General features: G+C 38.9%; 1 protein-coding gene across 2 annotated transcripts in view; it reads right to left on the bottom strand.

Annotated features, from left to right (window-relative positions):
• The window catches only part of PDCD6IP (programmed cell death 6 interacting protein), a 59,053-nt gene extending 38,359 nt beyond the window's left edge, over positions 1-20,694 (bottom strand). The window contains exons 1-7 of one of the 2 annotated variants that reach the window (XM_037148176.2): positions 20,335-20,694; positions 14,290-14,344; positions 12,553-12,622; positions 6,665-6,792; positions 4,211-4,364; positions 2,945-3,045; positions 566-697 (exon numbers count right to left, since the gene is read on the bottom strand). In XM_037148176.2, coding sequence (XP_037004071.2) covers positions 566-697; positions 2,945-3,045; positions 4,211-4,364; positions 6,665-6,792; positions 12,553-12,622; positions 14,290-14,344; positions 20,335-20,543 — 849 coding nt within the window. In that variant the 5' untranslated portion in view covers positions 20,544-20,694. The remainder of the gene's footprint in view (positions 1-565; positions 698-2,944; positions 3,046-4,210; positions 4,365-6,664; positions 6,793-12,552; positions 12,623-14,289; positions 14,345-20,334) is intronic. The other variant, XM_037148177.2, reaches the window with a different exon arrangement.
• Positions 20,695-20,963: the final 269 nt, after the last annotated feature.

Genomic DNA, 20,963 nt, shown 5'->3' with positions numbered 1-20,963 from the left:
GTGTCTTCTAGCATGCAGGCCATTTAAAAATGTTAACAGTCTTCCTCCTCCCCTCTGCTTACCAATACTCAAAAATATAAACAACGCAGGAACAGCTCTTACCCCACTGCAGAGCTGCACTGAAGTCACAGTAAGTTTCTGACGACCTCAGGGCCTACTGTACAGATACAACTGCACAGAAGGTTCTCACTCTGCTGTATCCAGATATACCTAGATTTTACCACTGTTCTTCTCAAGCTAGACTTACATGCTCCAATTCAGACCAAGGCTAAGCCACAAATTAAACACTGTACATCCTTACGGGAGCCTGGTAATTTAGAGTATTTTATACTAAAATAAATATGGCTAAATAAAAGAAAACTGTAAATTTTGCAAAGACTGTTTATATAAAATACGACACTTAAAAAGCATGCAACAGATAAAACCTAAAGATAAAAGCAATCACTCGTCTCCATTGATGAGACAATGAGTAAGAAAGGTTTTCATGAGTAAGCCTGGGAATCTCACTAAGAACAAAATACAATGGAGGTCTAAGTTACTTAGTATTTATTTCTCAGATACCCACCTGGAGCCTTGCAATCTCTTCTCCAAATTTCTTTTGCTGTTTTGCCAGGATAGACTGATGGTACTCAGCATAGGCCTGCATGATGCAGTGCTTCGCAGCCAGGATGGGGAACACTTCCTGGAAATAAAAATACTGACCAGGGGGGAGTCCAATGACACAAACCACCACACACAACACGGGATGCAGGAAGGAAAAGGGAAAAAGGCAGAAATTAGAATTACCCCATTAATGGTTTAGAGAGAGGTTAGTGATTTAAGTGTAAACAGAGAAGACCACATGATTTTGCATGGGTAGAACTGAATAATTTCCATTTTTTTCTTCCAATTAAAGTTTAAAAAAAAAACTTTTAAGTGAAGTCAATTAAAATGTCTATAATTCTCTTAATTGGGCCATGAAGTCAACGTTTTGTTTACAAAGAAGAAAGGAAAGCATGCATTAGAACAAGAAGTAGAAAGGGCACGGAGGAATACCAAGCACAAGACTTTAGCGGCTTTCTTATGAGCCCTTATCCAGCCCTTCGAGTTAACTGGAGCCATTACTCACAGACACTAACGAAACTGCTCTAGAGCTGACTGTTTCATCATGTTTAAAAGACAAAAGACAGCAAAGTAAGTCCCACTGACATTCACATCCTGAGACTTTTTAATAAAGATAATGTTTAGCCACATAAAAATTTAGTATCATATAAAAACATGTCATATCATATACTCAAAAAAACACATTGCAAACAAATGCACTGAATTAATAACTAATATGATTCAGTGTTATTTTGCCCCAATCTGTTTTGATAAAAGTCCCAGGCAAAATTAATTTTAAAAGATCCAAAAACATGAACCAGGAAAGCAATTATATGGGTAGAGGCTCTTTCAAAATGTTAAATCCTGGCCAGCAACCTCATTGTTTTTAGGAAGTACATGTCATATAAAATCCAAGAAATACACCATGAAATCACTGTCCAGACCAAAAAAAATAGAGAGAATCAAGAACTAAATTACTACCTGTGTGCTTTCATGTCTCCCAGTGAATAATATCCTAGCTTCCTGGATCACTACTTGCAGAAATTTCAGTTTTATAACTAAAATATGAAAATATCTTATGAGCTTATAGCAAAAAGGCAAAAATAAAAGACACCCAAATCTCAAACTGCACTCATGCAAGTTCTCAAGTTAAGGCTGGAGCAACCTGGTGCTTAAACGGGAGATTTTCAAGGAATGCTGCAGAGGTAGCTTCCAAGTCTTCGTAGGTGACATCCTTCTCTCCATGACAAGACTGAACTAATGGGCCAACAGTATGGAAAAGCACACGGTGCCACTGACCGTGAGGCCTTTCAGATGAAAGAGCAGAGAGGAAATTCCAAGTCTCTTTTTAAAAAGTAACACTATCCATACACCCAAGAGTCCTGGGCAAATTTCAACTAATCTCTAGGTGTATTTTAAATCTCCAGGAATCTTCACACTGTACATTTTCTGACTAAACTAACATGTTCTGTTGATGCATTGCCATGTTTTTTTACTCCACCACAAAACTGTCTGCAATTTCATAATTTAAAAACAATTCCTCAATGACTTAATCGATAAATGCCCCTACAAAAGATCATGTGACAGACACCATATGCCATCATACAGATGAAAATAATTCCTTGAACATTTCTGAAGAGTAGCTGAACCGAACTACTTTCCATTCAATCACTAAGTTTCCCTTTCTGACCATTCTAAATGTACTTATTAGTCTAATCCTTTGCTTTGTCATTTATAAATAATCATCACTGACTAGTCATTTCAAATGCCACTTCAGAAAAGTTTACATTAAAATAATTAATACTTCCTGTGATATGTGGGTTAAAGATGGTTGTTTCCTTAGCTGTCCAATAGCAGCCCAATTTTTTATCCCTGTTGACAAAATTTAATTCTAATCAAAGTATTGGATGAATGTGTTAAGTTTCCTTTTCCTTTTTCTTTAAGTCTGTTCTGGCGCTTTAAGACTCATCTTTAAGAAAACAGGACAATAATTAAAAGTGCGAATAATCAACATGCTCAAGTATTCACGCTTATACCAAATCACCAATGATTCAGAACTACACAGTGCCTTGACTTGATAAAGTCACTAGAGACAGATACTCAAAAATTTCCAGAAAGAGATTTAGCTTGGAAAAACAGGTTTAGTGAAGAGCAGAGGCAAAGGCATCCCCTAAATATAAAATAAATTTCCATGCATCTTAAATTTTAAAAAAATTTTTTTACATATATATTCTTCAAATGCCTGTCCTAAAATTTCAAAAATCTTTATGAAACATAACTTTCAACTTGCTTCTTGTGCACAAAAATATCCAAATATTTCCACATGCAAAATAATTAAGTGTATATGAAAATAATAACTGACCTTGGGGAAAATATCTTTATATTGACACTGCTTGAAAGCATCACCAAAATAATCTGCAGCTTGATTAGCCAATTTAGCTATGATGGCATCTTTCATTTTGTCTGAAATAAAATAGTAAATTGACCATTATAATTGAAATAAATGTAATTAATCTGATATATCATCATTGTATATCTGTCTTTAAAAAATCTTTAGTAATGAAATCAATTCATCTGCATGAAACTTAATTATTCCTCAGGCAAATACAGAGTCAGAAAATAGCTTAGTGTTGCCAGGAGCCAAGAAAAAAGGGAGCGGAGGGTAACTGCCAATAGGTACGAGGTTTCTTTCTGAGATGATGATAATGTTCTAAAATAAGATAGTACTAATGGTTAAAACACCCTGGACATATTAAAACAATGAAGTGTATACCATAAAGGGTGAATTTTATTGTATAGGCATTCTATCTCGGTATGTGTTACTCTGAAAGAAAAAAATTACTCCGGTTCCTACTGCTCCCACATGATGACTGTTCCCTTATTTCCAATTTCTCTGCACTTACATATTCAGCCCATATTCCAATCTGTCATACTAACTTGCATGTCTTATAGAATTGATCTTACTCCTCATTCACAGAGCCAGAGACTCTGCCTGGATGGCTCAGTCTTGTCAATTAGGCCTGGATGAAATGAGAGCTTCTCAAAAATATTCATCCTGACTAAGGAATCTAAATTGGCCTGACTCCCCCTGTATCCTTATCCCTCAGCCAGACCAGACCCCCAGCCATTATCACATAACCCATCTTATTTTCTTTATAGAAATAATCTCTCTCTAAAATTACCTTAGTTGCCTAATTTCTTGCTTACCGCCTCCCCACACTAAAACACAAGCCTCCAGAAATAAAAACACTTGTTTGTCTCCTAAGTCTATTTATCTAGAGCCTAGAACAGTGACTGGAACACAGAAAGTACCCAATAAATATTTGCTAACTGAATGTATTTTTGGCATATTACAAGCCTATGTAAATATTATTCCAGAGTTCAGTGTTTTAAGAAATAGCTAAGTATCCATTTTATAAAAGACTTCAAATACAGCTTACATTCTTAAAATGGGCATTTGGACCACCTTAAGTTCAGAAAAGGAAAGCTGAAAATTTTCAATAATGCATGTGCCAAGTTCAAAGAGAAAAGTTCTACACCAAACATGTTATATTCTAATCACCGTCTAATTTGAAAAACCTATCACTTCTTTTCACGTGCAACAAAGTGGAGGACAAACTAAAATTACCTTTTGTGGCCTTTAAAAAAAAAACCTCTTGGGCCTGTGCCAGCATGACGAGGCTGAGGGTCCCAACAGTGTCCGGGGATATGTCCACAGTCGGCTCTCGGTTTAAGGCAGATAAAACCGTCTCTTTAATGTGTAAAAAGGCACCACTAGCAAACTAGAGGGGGAAAAAAGAATTTCTTTAAAATTTATAGGAACTCGGCAAGACTTAATTTTCTACTGTTACTCACACAATCACTCCAATTGCTAACTTAGTGGAACAGCTGTATTTAAAATTTTATATTGTGCAAAAACAGATGTAAAACATCTGACATACAGACAGTAAGGGTATTTTTCTGAAACACTATAGAGTAATAGGAAATTTAACAAAGATTAAAAGTCAGTTGCAACAAAAAAGTATATTAACGAGACAAACTGAGAAAGCTTATTTTTAGATATACTTCCTCAAAACTAACATGAGAAGAGAGGCAGGGATAAAATATTCAATGTTTTTAGTTCTAAAATGATCCTGGTTTGGTTCCAGACAAATCATCTCTCAAATAATTAAATACATCGTAACAGGGGAAACCTCAAATACCACAGTACAGGTATCTAGTCTCTAAGAACAGCATTACCATCCATCGCTAATGATTTCAATTTGACTTTCAGAGCTCCTTGGTGAAACGTCACCCATCAGATTCGTTCTCCCAATTACAGTTTTCTAAGATTAGCCTTAAAATAACTTGGCTTTTGTGAAACAAATGACATTGAGAAAAAGAAAGCAGTCTGTCTGGGGTTAAAAGGTGTTGTGGGTTATACAGATAAGCTGAGCAGAGTTAACACAAAGTTAACTGTTTAAAATGAACATGTGATGCCCTGGCTGGTGTGGCTCAGTTGACAGGAGCATCATCCCTTAAAACAAAAAGTTGTGGGTTCACTCTCCCCTCAGGGCACATACCTAGGTGGTTGGTTCAATCCCCATTTGGGACGCATACAGGGGCAACCAATCCATGTTTCTCTCTCCCCCTCTTATTCCCTCCCTCCCTCTACCTCTCCCTTACTCTCTCTCTAAAAGCAATGAAAACATACCCTCAGATGAGGATAAAAATAAAACTATACAGTGAACAGAATGTTTTCTGCAGTTGTGAAGTATCATGAAACAATGAAGCAAGGGACCCAGCCTCTCAATCACAGAAGTGAAACTGGAGGCCTACAGAGGTTCAAGGAACTTACACAGGGGCACGTGGCGTCTTGGTGGCCAACAGCCCAGACAAGCACCTACGTCTTGTAAAACCACCAAGTGCTCTTTCTACCACAGTAGACAACCTGCTATGAATCATAGAGATGACTCAGAGAACGGAACGTGTCCTCAACAATTCAGAATGCCCTCTAAGAATGCCAATTAACAATTACTGTTAATAGACAACTAAGTAAAACTCTACTTCATCACATTTTAAAATATGTGCTATTTGTGGTCTCAAAAAGGCATATATGCATCATGTCTGTCATCTGAGTGTATACCAAGCAACAACGCACAGTACGTTGTCTGCTTAGCCCTAGAGTATGTTTTCCTCTCACTTCCCTAAAACAGCATTCCTCACCCCTCCCCTACACACTGGGAAAAATTGGACTCCACCTCTGAGCCAATCAGATTCCAGAGCCACTGGAGACAGTGGTAGGTCCATTTGGAATTCCATTAAATTTGGAATCAGGGCACCTGAAACCCCAATGGACCACTTTATTAACACTTCTGCCTTTAGTCTCCTCGTCTGTAAAATGAGAATGACATTACATAGCAGGCATCGCAAGGCTTATCTGAGAGTCAAATAATGTATATGAAAAGAACTCTGTAAATTCTAAGGCAACATAAAATATAAAAACATGACTATAGATGTTACCACTGAACAAAAATCACTTCTTTAAACTAAAACAAAAAGTGAAAGCTGAATAAGTAATAAACTGTCACAAAAATCATATGCCATTTTAGTAAATGACAGTATAACATTACATATCTGACCATATTTAAATACAGCCTCTCCAAACATGTCAGTTAAACTTTTGTCGCTAAGAGGTCTTAATTTTTATGATTCTGGTGAAATTTTACATGTATCTCACTATAAGGAAAAAACATATATGAAAATAATGTACAACTTTTTTAATGAAGTCGTTCACTTAAAAGGGTTTTACCAAAGACTTCATCTCATGTACTCCATAATTTCTCCCAACATTTGCTGAGCCTTTACTATGTGCCAGGCACTGTGCTAGGTGCTGGGTACACAGTGGTGATGAAAAACGGAGCTGGTTTACAGGTAACTGGTTTATCTAAGGGTCTCAAAAATATAAATCAACTCATTAAAAAATGTACTTCTCAAGAAAATATCTGTGTGTAGAGAAACACCTATACACCTAAATGCAAATTATTTTCAATTTAACCCAACTTGGTGTTGATCATTACGTAGTAGCCACTGTTCTGCATACCTGGTAATGCTTAGCAGCGATTTTCAATCCTTCATCATTATCCAGGTTCTGCTCTGCTGCAATCTGGCTAGCTAAGGCTGCACAATTGAACAACACACAGCTCTTTTCATATCCTAAGCTTGCAAGAGCTGTAAAAAATTGAGAAGAAAAAATTGATCAGATTATTTTTTCTAAAAAAAATTTAATTTTTCAAAGAGAAATACTATAACCGCTATCCCATTGCCTCTCACAAAAACAAGTTTCCAGAACCGTTTTCTCACCCACAACACGCTCCCATATTTCCAGCCGCACTAGCAGGCATTTACCGCCAGAGTGATAGTCCCATCATCTCAAATTCAGCAGATTAATATATTACTCTTACCTTCCCTTTATATCCACACTGTTATTAGTCAGGTTCAAAATGAAAAGTCATTCTCACATCATTTCTCACTTAGTTTCAAATAAATTATTTCTATTTTTCCATCACTTCTCTCAAAATTATATCCTCCCACCACACTTAAGCCAATTCCTCACTACTACAATCCTAAGCCAATGCCGGAACCTCCAAGATGGCCTTCCACGCCTCGCTCGCTTATGCCAGTACACCTCTCAGAAGCTAGCAAATTATTTGTTTGCACAAAATACAACTCTGGTCAAGAATCTACACACCTCGCACCTACTCACAGAGCTACTATTTAAAAAGAAGAAGAAGAAGAAAAGAACAACTGCTGGCAAGCACGTGGAGAAACTGGAACCGCTGTACAATGCTGGTGGGTTCACTGCCGTGGAAAAGAGTATGGCAGTTCCCCCCAAATTAGAAATAAAATGCCATGTGATACAATAATTCCACCTCTAGGTACCTACCCAAAAGAACTGCAAGTATGGTCTCAAAGCAGTATTTGTACACCCTTGTTAATTGCAGTATCATTCACAATAGTCAAAAGACAGAACCCAAGTGATACGTACACACAATGGAGTATTATTCGGCATTACAAAGGAAGGAAACCGTGCCACAGGCTGCCACATGGATGGATGGACCTTGAAGACATTATGCTAAGTGAAATAAAACAAATTCTATATGGTTCCACTTATATGAGGTACTTAAAGTCAAATTCATAAAAAACAGAAACAGACTGGTGATTACCAGAAACTAGGGGAAAAGGTGAAGAGTTGTTATTAAAAAGTACAGAGGCTTAGTTTTGTCAGATCAACAGTTCTAAAGATCTGTTTCACTACAATGTGAATATACTTAACACTACTGAACTTAAAATTGGTTAAGATAGTAAATTTCATGTGGTTTTTTTACCGTAATTTAAAAAAATTCAATCACAGTGATATTTCAAGGAATGTGCCAGGTGTTGAGCACCAAGCAAAATAATGAGAAGTCTCCTTACAAAATAACAACACTGAAGAAACCGCCGAGAAGAATCAGAACACCACGGCTGTCTGTGCCACAGAGAAGTGCCAACTCCCACCTAACCTCCACCCCAGTTCCAGCCTCCTCGCCCTAAAGTAAAGCAGTCTACACGCCAGTTACTCTAACCTACTTTCTGGAACATACAAAAAACCCAAAATAACCAGGATGTGAGAAAACCCTGCAAGAAAATAAAGATCAAGGTAAACTGAAAAAGTGTGCCCAGTGCAAACAAACATGATTCCAGTAATAAAAAACAGTTCAAACATCCTAATTGGCATCCTCCAAGAGAGTCGAAGGCGGTACCTCCATAAAACAAGAACAGGATGTCACTTAAAAAAGAAAATCCATAAATAAGAAAAAGCTAGTAGAAATTAAAAACGTGACTGTCAAAATTTTTCAAAAGAAATGTTGGAAAACAACATCTAGGTAGCCCACAAAGTCAAAGAAATGGACAATGTCAGAGTTATGAGCAGCTCAGAACGATGACAGCCAACTCAGCATTCCAAAGAGGAGGAAATTCTCAAGGAAAAGAACGGAAATTTTCCAGGGCGAAAGGAAGTTATGAGTCTTCAAACTGAAAGGGGCAACAATAAATGCTGCACAGAAGGAACAAAATGAGAGTTAGATCTTTTGAGATTTCTAAACACAAAAGAAAAAATTGTACCAATTTCCCCAAGAAAACAGAAACAGGTCGTGTACAAAAGAAGAATCGGACTTTTCATCAGTAACACCCGATAGTAAAAGGCAAGGAAACAATGGCTTCGAATTCTGAAGAGACATCATTCTAATTCAACAAATATGTATTAAGGCCAGTGTGGCTGGAAAAAAGAGAGTAGGGGACAAAACAGCAGTCAATCATATCAAGGAGGTGGAAGAGAAACAACCTGTGCTATCAAGCTTTTAACTTTTACTGAGTGTGATGTGAAGTCAACCGAGTTTCGAACGGAGATCCACTGAGCCCACACATGGACAGCAGACCGCCCAGGAAGCGACGCTGGTGAATGCAGGGACAAACTGCTGCAGTCAGGTACGGAGGGGACGGTGGCTCCAACCAGGAAGGGCAGGAGCAGATGTGTTGAGAGGGATCTTCTGACCTTTTCTGGGAAAGCTACGGGAGATTGTATTTCCTTTCCAGCAAAAGAGAACATGTGACATCCAGAAAACAGCAGCTCTCACTCAGGGAGCAGTAACCATACAGGATGCTAGTTATAGAGCAGGTCTAGAGGACAGAGTCCAGACTCAAGTAAGAAAATAAAAGAGGCCGTGAGACTCTCAGGAAAGGAATGCCAGAGAAATAAATAGTGAGACTGAGAGTTTGGAAAAATCTCGAGAATACGATGAAAGTACAGAATGTCTATGGTGGTGGAGCAACTTACACACACACACACACAGGGCAATACAAGACAGTCATGGCTAAATATGAAGCAACTGTATTAACGAGGAATCCGTAAACTTCCAGATGAATGAAATCTATTCCAAGTGACAGATAAGGGTAAAACTTTTAGATACAAGATACAGATCTATTATTATATTTCCATAAACATTGTATTTCCCATAAACATTATCAACTCAGGCTGTAGTCTGGGTTATTTTGACATTTCTCATTTACAAAAGACTGTGTGGAAACTTTTTCTCATGCAATTAAATCTTACCTTTTTTCCTTTATGATCTCTTCTATCAGATCTAAACTTAAACAGTTTTTTTTTTAAAGTAAATATTCACCCTGGCCTGGTAGCTCAATTGTTTAGAGCATCGCCCCGGTACACCAAGGTTGCAGGTTCAATTTCCAGTCAGGGCATACAAGTAGCAACCAATTAATGCATCAAAAGTGGAGCAAATCAATGTCTCTCCCCCTCTCCCTCCCCTCCTCCTTCCCTCTGGCTCTCTCACATTATAATTTTTTTACAAATTGTCAAACAAATATTCAATTCTCCTTTCAAAGGACTCTCCTCTCGTCTTAATATTTAACTCCTCCCTACTGCTACCTGAGCTCTTCTTTTTAACAGTAAGCTTTTCAAAATGAAAACAGCTTGATTATATAGTTTTTCTAAAATTTAAATAATTGTTTTAAAAAACTACAAAATAAAGCTGAAATCACCCAACAGGCTACACCTCCCAGAGTTGTTCACTGTTAATAATAATGCAGCAGCTCTGGCCTGTAATAGGCCTTTTATTCAATATTCCACAGAGACAGCTTTAAATGTCAAATATAAATTTACATTATCATTCTTAGTATTCTAAAATTACACAATATTCTAATGAATGAGTAGCTCATGCATTATTTAAGTAAGACATTACTAAAGGACATTTAATTCCAAAAATTTGCCACTAGAAATGTGTTGATAAACTACCTCCTGATTTATTTATTTATTTTTTTGCCACCCACCTCTTCCAGGAGCTTCATCGTTTAACCCATCTCACTTAAGTGTCATTTAGTTCTCCTGCCACCTGCTCCTTATTCCAGCCTACAAATTTGCTTGTCACAACAGCACTAAAAATCCTTTTCTTGACCTTGCCTTTCTCTCATCATAATGTGCCCTTTACCCCCAAATCTTTATTTCAAGTTTTCCAAAATAAACAACCCACACCTGCTGTTTCCATGTCATTACTTCCGGTCCACTCCCTAACCTGATGCAATCTGGCTTCTTCAGCATGCCCCTAGTGAAACCTCTGTCATTACCAAATCCAGTGACCTTTGCTACCTCGCATGACTTGTCCTCTGCCCTAATGACTCTGTCAATAATGTTCCAACCTGTACGAACATCAGAGTCACCTGGAGATATTTTCAAAGACACTAATACCAGTGCACCGTCCTGAAGTTTCTTCCTATCACAGCTGGCATTCTGTAAATTTACCTTCAGGATAGATCTGTATCTTTACATTTCCCCAGGTAATTCTAATATGCAGCCAGGTTCAGGAACCGCTGGACTACGTGGTCTTTGAAACTCTTCTGGCATTCAATATCCTGTCTCCATTTTCCCCTGGTTCCTCGGAGATCTGAAAGCTTTTTCTCAGCCTCATTCCCAGGAATCTCTTCCACTGTTTCCCCAAATGTTGCATTCTTTAGCTCTGGCTTTCACACTTTTCCCAATCTATACTCTAGCAGAAGACATAATTTTATTATCATTTAATGATAACTGTTCCTAAATCTATGTCTCTATCTCTTTTGAACTATAAATCCATTATTTCCAAATGCCAAAGAAAAATTTCTACCCAGAGCTACCACAGAAAACTCAAACTCAACCTGTCTATTGAAAGGAATAAATATCCAACATGTCAAAACACGTTATCAACCTTGAAGTCCACCCTCAACTCTTCTCTTCCCCCTGACTGACAGCAGAACTGATCAGTTTCACCTCTGAAATGTCTCAGTCCCGCCCCTTCTCCTCTGACCCACATATGCTCCTTGTCTAATTTCATCCATAAATCTCAAAAATCTCCTAACTGATCTGCTTCTCCCTAGTCTCTGAAGCTGGGCTCTCTGGATTCACATCTGGCTTCATTAAATCCCTTCCACAGGGCCTTAGAGAGTCACTTAATCTTTCCAAATCAGTTTGCTCAGCTGTCAAAAACAGTGCTTTTCTGCACTAGGCTATTAGGGAACTCAGTAAGATGGTATGGGTAAAGCCCCTTCCACAGTCCCTGGATGGAATATGTACTCAATAAATGTTAACTATTAACATATATTAGGGAAGAGGACAAAACTCATGAATACACTATTTACAACTCTTCACAACCCACTTTCCACTCTCTTCACCCTCCATAATCACCAATTTGATCTATGGTTTCAAGCCTTAACAATAATTAGTATTATATGGACACGTACTATATATAATTTATACTGAATATTGTTATGTACATAATATATTCTGTAATACATATGGAGCACATATAACAAATATGGTTACTTATAATATTAATATTATTCATTGCAGCTAATATTTACCAAGTACTGTTCTAAGGACCGTACATGTATTCACTCACTTAATACACACGAGAACCCAAAAAGATGAACAGTACCTCACAGTACTATTCCCCACTTCACACAGATGAGAAAATAAGACACAGAGAGGTCATGTGCTGAGCTAGTAGCTAAAAAAAGCCTCACTCTTTTGACCTCTGGTCATAATGTTCTACCTGTAATGCTATTTTCTACTGGGAAAAAGAAAATTCTTCCTTTAAGGGCTAACTCAGACACTGCTTCCTTTCGATCACCCATGCTCCCCTCAGTCTGTCCACACACCGATCCACCTCCTTCCCGACCAACCTAAATAAAGCTGCCTTACTCACACTTACAACTAGGACAGTGCCTGGCAAGGCATAGGCTCTCTACGAATATTTGGAAATGGCATTAAAGTTGAAGTTAAAAAGAAAATAAAATGTAGAGAACTTTATTATTTAAAAAGAGGCATGGAAAGCAATTCTAAGAAACCTAACTAAAATAAAGTGCTTAGACCAAGTTTCCTAATGTTTTTATTAAAAAATTACATACCCAACTTTACAGATCCTCCAAAGAGGGAGCCTTTATCAAAAGCATCCTTCCAGGTAAATGTCAAGCAGATCTTGATTAGAGAAAAAAACAACAAATTATGTTACCTTCTTGGATCTCATTAAATATTAAGTCTCTTTCAAAGAAAAATTCACAATGCTAAAACAGACAAAAGCTTCAATCTATTTAAAACATTCTCTTCTCCAACTAACCAATCCAATTCCTTTTCCTTTTCCTGGCCACACATTTTCTTTCTCCTTTTTTTTTTTTTTAAGTAAAATACTGGCACTAAGTTATTTCAAATTGGTCACTCTGCTTCAGTAATTGTACGTATTTTGTCTTCTTCAGAAAACATGATCTTATTCATCTTATAAACACACAATGAATTGAACAGAATAGGAACTTAATTGTCAAATAAGCCAAGAGAAGCACAGACAACAAAGTATGTAGTATAGGTTTCCCCAGAAGATAAAATAAAAACTATCCCATGAAGACAAAAGTAAAACAATGCTTATCTTGGTGGATAGGATAAGATCGTTTATTTCTTGATCTGGGTAATGGTTATACTCATATATTCATTTTATGAAGATTCAAGCTATATACATATGTTCAGTGTTGTGTATGCTCACATGAATAAAAGGTTTAATTTTTTTAATTGAATCTTTTACTTCCAAATATTCCACACATGAAGACTTAAAAGAATGTAGCTTTTTAAAAATTATGTGTTGCAATCAAATATTTTAACTCTACAGAAGTTTTCAATAGGCACAAAACCAAAGAGAATATCATAAGGAACCCACAGATAGCTATCACCAGTTTATGGCCTTTTGCCGACCTCCCACCCTAAACACTCACATACTTCTTTTCCTGGAGTATTTTAAAGTAAATATCAACATACTGTAAAAGCTTTAGTACAAGAATGTTTAAAGTATTTTTCATTAACTATTTTAAAATCTAGAAATGTCACAAAAATTAAAAACTGTCGAAAAGCCCACTAAATAAAACTGTAAGGAATCATCAGCCTTTTAGAAAAAGTAGAGTTGACATTCAAAACTAAAGTGTAACATCCAATCATAACAGCATTTGCAATACATGCAACATAACTTGTGAAAATAATTTTTATAAAGTACATAAACTGAAACATACTTCCTGAATCATACAGTTTCCTTCTTAATCTGTAAAAGCCAAATGGTGTAACAGTATAGATCAGTCAGTCAACAAGCCCCATCGATATGCACAATGCTATTTTAAAAAAACTGTTGTTTGTACCTATACACGCAGCCCAATGCTCTACGTGAGCCCTGAGGTTACTGAGGTACGACAGGAACAGAATTGCAGGAGACATTCTTCAAAAAGACATAGATTCATATTGGATGGGCCTAAAGCTTCTAACTTGTATTAAAAAGTCTCATAAAATGCCCTGGCTGGTATAGCTCAGTGGATTGAGCGCAGGCCTGCAAACCAAAGGATCACAGTTCGATTCCCAGTCAGGGCACATGCCTGGGTTGCAGGCCAGTTCCCAGGAGGGGACGCATGAGAGGCAAACATACATTGATATTTCTCTCCCTCTCTCCTTCCCTTCCCCTCTAAAGATAAATAAATAAAATCTTTACCAAGAAAAAGTCTCATAAAACCCTTAAGACAGGAAGAGGCACCATTTAATAAAATACCACCAAGAGCTGGAGGAAATGGATGACTTGCCATTGTCATATAACTACACAAATTAAATAAATGACTTACTTGATTTTCAGAAAATGGGAACTTGGGTTCAATGGAGCAGACCTGATCATAGTATCTAAAACACAGAGCAAAAGTAAAAATTAACAGAGCTAAACACTATACACATTTATGTAAATACAACCAGTTAAGAGAACACACTAAAATCATGTATGCTTTCTCTGAGTGACCCACAAATCCATCAGCCATTTTGAAGTTAATGAACATACGTGTTGAATGTGTACACCAGAAACGAAATGCATGCAATAAAAAAACTGTCAAACAAAAACTCATCCTCTCACCAAAAAAAAATAGTTATCAACTATTATTACCTAAAAGCAAGTATCTACCCAAGAAAACCAAAGTATTTCTTCAAATACTATTCCTTATTAAGATAACTGTCGATCCACTGAGTAAATTAGTATTTCTGGGAAACTGCTCACTAAAAACGGGTGTGCCCACTTTCACATGTGTTTGGGGTATGCCCACTTCTATCAGTCACCACTGCCACACAGTTCATCAAAGCTACTACCTCCCTCTAAGGTAGACTAATCCGAGTTTCCCAGCCAGCCTGTCCCACTTTCTCCTTTCTCCTTCTTTCCATCTATCTCACAGAGCAGCCCGAATGACCTTCAAACATGAAACAGTCTTCCCCCTCACCAGGATGACCTCTGAGCTAGCAAGGGGATGCGGAGGTATCCAAGGCCAAGCTTTCCAATGGGCCTCTCCCCTCCAATTCATCCTTCCCTCATCATCTCCCAGCGCCCCACTCCCTCATCAGGGCTATCTTCCCAATGGTGATGTCTGAGGCCAAGTTCCTGGGGAAGGGGCAGCATGTCGGAGCTCCAGTTTTTGGCTGGCATGACCATGAGTTTGGTTACAAACAGAAAGAACTGAGCAGTTAAGTAAATACACTGAACACGATGGGAACCAGGTTTCTAACTATCAGAGAAAGGAATTACTAATCAGGGAAGAATAAATTCTGTGGCTTTGGACCTTTGGAATTAGAGGTATCAATGTGAACTCATGTTTTAATATAGCAGAAAGTTACAAAAACAGATATAGGAGTGTGTGTGTGTGTGTGTGTGTGTGTGTCCCCTAAATGTATCTATTGAGAAGCTCCAGAAGCAGTAACACCTAGGTATCAAAAAGTAAACCTAGTATCCAGATAAACCATCCTCTGCATTAAAAGGAGCCAGTGCTCCTTAGAGATATGAGTAACCTCACGGCTCAGACTGAGAAAAATGAAGATTCAAGCCTAAAACATCTTGCTACAACAGAAAGTTAAGGAAGTATTAAAAAACTGATGAGAACATGTCAAAAAGACACAGGAACTAGCTTTAAGGAGCTCCCACTAACCAAGTCTAGAAAAATTTAAATAAAATAAATCATAACCCATTTGGGAAAATAAGAACATCATCCTGAAGTAAATAAAATAAACAAACAGGTGAATAAGGAAAGCTCCACCCTACTGTTACAATGTCAACTAATAAATCTAGAAGGAATAATGGAATTAGAAAAATCAGCATTTGGCAGCATTTAGAGTATAATACCTGATTCAGGTAAGATTCATCAATGGATGCCAAAATATTAAAGTCTGATGGAAATGGGATTACACGTAATCTCAAAGTATCTTCCCACAAAATAATTGTTATTTAGTATAACATATTAATTAACTGTAAAGTCAGGAAACCTGGGAGACACCATCTTAATCAAGTGTTAAAAGTTAACCTTACCAGCAACAGGGCAAATCAAATGTTCTTGATATGCACTAAAAAGAAGACAGCACCACTTTAGAGCACAGGTGGCAAACACAAGGCCCAAGGGCCAAATCTGGCCCCCACCTTGTTTTATCCAGCCCGGCACCTTGTTACTACCCGGCAGCAGCTCCAAGCTTCTTGCCCCTACTTAAGGAATGAATAGTTACATTTACACAGTCCTAAAATTACATTCAGCCCTTTGAAGGCAACCAAGAGGCTTATGTGGTCCCTGATGAAAAATGAGTTTGACAGCCCTGATCTAGTGGTACTACTGCCCAAAAATGCATAAATCACAAGAAAATATGAAACAAATCCTTATCGAAAAACATTCTACAAAGTAACTACCCTGTACTCTTCAAATATGTCAAGGTCGTGAAAGACGAGGAACAAATGAGAAACTATTCCAGATGGAAGGAAACTAAAAAGGTAACAATTAAAGGCAACAGAGGATCCTGGATTTGATCCCGAGCCTGTAAGCATTACATTAAGGAGCTCCCACTAACCAAGTCTAGAAAAATTTAAATAAAATAAATCATAACCCATTTGGGAAAATAAGAACATCATCCTGAAGTAAATAAAATAAACAGGTGAATAAGGAAAGCTCCATCCTACTGTTACAATGTTAGTAGGGAGAATCAACAAAACTTTAATGAACTCTATGGATTAAGTGGATTCGATCAATGTTAATGTCCTGATTTTTAAAGTTGTACTGTAGTTATGTAGGAGAGTATTCTTGTACTTACAAAACAAACACTGAAGTATTAAGTGCTCAAACCCTATCATGGATTCCCATGATTCTTTAAACCATATCCAAAAATGTTGACAAGCTCTGGCATTACCTGGCCATCATTCAACACTCCAAGCCTCATCTCAGAATATTCTCTACACATTCTAGTCTAAAGTATGCTCTCTCCTAGCCCTAGGCCTGCACACATTTTTTTTTATCAGTACCTGGAAATTTTTCTCATCACCATTTCCCACCTTTCTTGTCTAGGCTTACAAGTCATCAAATAAGCCTTCATTCATTCATGCATTCATTCATTCAGCAAATATATACTAATAGCTTACTATGTAAAAAAAAAAAAAAAAAACAGTTTTAGGACATAGGAGTTCAGCAGTAAATAAACATTTTAAAATATGTGTGCCCTGTGGCCCTAGCTGGTAGCTCAACTGGTTAGAGTGTCACCTCAATACAGCACCTGCATGCAACCAAAAGCGGACTCAGAAAAACATACAGTCCTAAAACCCTAAAATAAAACTACACTTAGTTTCTAAAAAGAAAGAGGTAGCACCCTGACTGATGAGGTTCAGTTGCTTGGGCGTCATCCCACAAGGCCAAAGGATGCCAGTTCAATTCCGAGTCAGGGCACAAGCCTAGATTACGGGTGTTCCTCCAGATCAGGACACGTACAAGAGGCAACCTATCAATGTTTCTCTCTCACATTCATGTTTCTTCCCTTTCTCCCTCCCTTCCCCTTGTTCTAAAAAATAGATATTTTAAGAAAGGAAAACAGACGGAGGTGGCTGCAAACCTTTAGCAAATCTGATCAAAGGGGAAAGTCATACATAACACATGCACAACATTAGGAATAAGAAAAAAGTTGTAAATACAGATTACAAGAATAAAACATTTCGCCAGGACTTCTGTGCAACAAACGATACAATACACACAACTGAGAGACAAGAAACAGATTTAAAGATGATACTTACAATATACATAAGAAAAAGGGATTATGCCAGGAAAGGTAAATAACTCCTAAAAATCATAAGGAAAAAACCAGCAACCTAGAAAATGGGCAAAGAAAAAGAACAGGCAATTCACAGAAAAAAGAAGCTAACTGACAAGTAAATGAAGAAATCAAGGCACTGCAACCTAAAATAAGGTACCATCTCTCATCCATCAGTTTAACAAAAAGTAGTAATTAAAGTTATTAATCAACAAGTAGTGGAAAAACATTTTTATTTATTGCTTTGAAATAAATATTGATTTTGTCGTTCCACTTATTTGCATATTCACTGGCTGTCTCTTCCATTTGCCCTGACCGGAGATCCAACCCACAACCTTGTGGTGTAGGGAAGACACTCTAACCAACTGAGCTACACAGCTGAGGCGCTAATTTCTATTCATTAGGAATTACTAACCTCCCCTTTTTGAAATTTTATTTAACAGTTCATTAAGTTGAAAATATCTAAATTAACATTCAGTTTGCAAAATTATCCAACATTAATTATTAAAGATATTTTGCTTGCCCCAACCAATGTGGCTCAGTTGGTTGGGAGTCATCCCACAAGGCAAAGAGTGGCCCGTTTGATTCTGGGTTCGGGGAACAGACTCAGTTGTGAGTTTGTCTCCAGTTGAGGGGCACACAAGAGGCAACTGATCAAAGTTTCTCTCCCTCTTTCTCCCTCCCTTCCTCTCTCTCTAAAAATAAATAAATGGAATCTTTTAAAAAGAAATACTTTGCTTGAATGGAACAAACATCTCACAAATATTCAATTTTTATAGCACATATACCCATTATAAAATTTAATAGACTGTAGTATATCTGTTGGCTTACCCTAACCCCACTAGAAGGGCAGAAAGTGGGAAAAAAATGTAGTTGATAATGATCTAGGAGATGATAATACAGAGATGACTAAAGAAAGATGTTTAGTTTCACAGAGGCTCTCTGTGCCACAGCCCTATTAGGAACAGTTCTCACATGTATGCCTGGGAAAAGATTAAAGGGATGAATGAAATGTTAAAGTTCACAGCAAGCCCTATCAGTACCACCATCCACTATTCTCTCTCATTTATTAGCCTTAAACCCATGCACCAAATGTCAATGAAGAGCCCAAGCACCTTGAGGGTTGGGACCAAAACAAACACCCTAGTCAACAAGATTGTTATCATGTATCATAGTGTTCATTATACCATGCTTTCTTAGTACCACTAATGGGAAATCCTCACTGAACGCTATTCATGTCTACATAATAACTGAGACAAGTGTGTTTAAAGTGTGTTCATTCTAAAGAATGCCTAAGTATTCCTAGGTTAACTTTTTAAAAAATGCTCAAACGATTTTTACAACCCAACAATCTTATCTTTAAAACTGACACCAAAAGAGATCTTAATCTCTCTAAGCAACCTCTTCGATATCCTCCTTTTGGGGAACCAGATCTTTCACAATCCATCCATATTGCCTCGATCCATGGGGGATGCAGAAAAACCAGCTGAGTGACTCAGACAAGGGCAACTACATTAGCACATTTTCCACCAGCATAAATGGGCACCAGCCAACCCAATCAGAAGCCTGCCATGAGCTACGTGAAAAACAGCACTCTCTTACTTATGAGGGTTATGACCACTGCAATTGCAGACGACCTGCCAGTGGCCATCTCTCCCAACACAAAACTAAGAGGGAATAACATGGAGGCAAGAGGATATCCAGTGACGCCAAAATCTGAAACAGCAGTATCTCCTAAACTTTTCGGTTACCAGAACAAATAAGCTAGCTTAACGTGGGTTTCTCCTACTTACGTCCTAATAAAGCCGTGTCTCTCCTGTTAAACAAGGAGAATATGTTACATGCAGGAAACGAAATCATCAACAAGGTAGGCAAAAGAAATTTTTTACATTATTAAGTGATATAAAAATGTTCTTTCTTTCTAAACGGAAAGTACCAGCATGAGCTCAATAAGCATTTGTAAAATAACAAATGTACTCCAAAATGATTTTAGGCCATTTATTCTGAACTTTCTATTATTTCCCTCAAATTTAATTTCAGATCATTAATTAAAGCTCCTAACCCTCGGAATTCTCCATTTGTCATTATATTATGATGAACTTGGGAACGTGGCTAATTTCAAGTAGACAAGATAATAAGTAACAGCGTTTGTTCCAGTGCCCCAATTCTCCCCCTTCCCTTAAGCAACTACTAAGTTTACATCTAAATCTGGCCAAGAAATACAAAACACGGAGGAGGGAAGTCTCAAAGATCCCCCCCGCCCCCCCAAAAAAGAAATGTGGCACCAAAAAAAAAAAAAGATCAGTAACGCGCAGACGGCCCCTCCCCGGTCTCCGATCCACGGAGCCGGGCGGACCAGGGGCTGCGGCGGCCCGGCAGAACCCGCAGGCAGAGTCAGCGGCAGCCAGGGAGGCCGCTTCTGCTCACCAGGAAGGAATGCAGACCGCACCTACGCACCCGGCCGGGCCAGGGCGGGGCGGCCAGGACCCGGCCTTGGCACTGAGGGAGGGAAGCAGGAAAGGCGGCGGAAGGAAGGGGTCCGCAGGCTGCAGACTCCGGCCCCGCGCCCGGCCCCGGCCCACCTCAGCAGCGTCTCCAGCGCGCCCTCGTGTTTGTCCAGCGGGCGGCCGAGGGCGGCGCGGCGCAGCTTGCTGAGCTCCTCCGCCGCCCGGCAGTACTGGGCCTGCTCGTCCCCGCCGCTCGGGTAGGTCTGCTGGATGAACTTCACCAGCGGCTTGGCCAGGTCCACCTCCGAGGTCTTTTTCAGCTGTACCGAGATGAACGAAGACATGGCGAGCACCTCGGTCGCCGTTCCGGCCCAACAAACTGCAGGACAGCGACGAGGCCGGGGACCGCAGGGGGACCGGGCTGGCTTACCGGCGGACCCTCGAGCGGACGGACGAGCGCTCGGCTGGAGCTTCGGTCCGGCCACTTCCGGGAGCTCCCGCGCAGGCGCCCTCGGCGCGCCGCCGGCGGTCACGTGAGGGAGTCTGGGCGGTGGCTCAGCTCACCTGGCCCCCAGTGGGCCTGGGCTGCGGGAGGGAGTTCGTGCTTTATCCTCAGGTGGCATTCTTCGCTTCCTTGCCGCCGCGACCGGTGGACAGTCGCTTTCACGCAAAAGTAACCATTCCCCCCGTCGCAGAACTCGGTGAGGTCCTGTTGCCCCTCCGGGGTTTGTGGCCGCCACCTGTGCGAGACCGAACAGTCTCGG

Source organism: Artibeus jamaicensis, unplaced genomic scaffold (assembly GCF_021234435.1).
Source record: "Artibeus jamaicensis isolate MK-2021 breed Jamaican fruit bat unplaced genomic scaffold, CSHL_Jam_final contig_519, whole genome shotgun sequence".
Classification (NCBI taxonomy): Eukaryota; Metazoa; Chordata; class Mammalia; order Chiroptera; family Phyllostomidae; genus Artibeus; species Artibeus jamaicensis.
The sequence above is the reverse complement of the archived record's forward strand: the minus strand, read 5'-3'. Positions and strand labels throughout refer to the sequence as shown.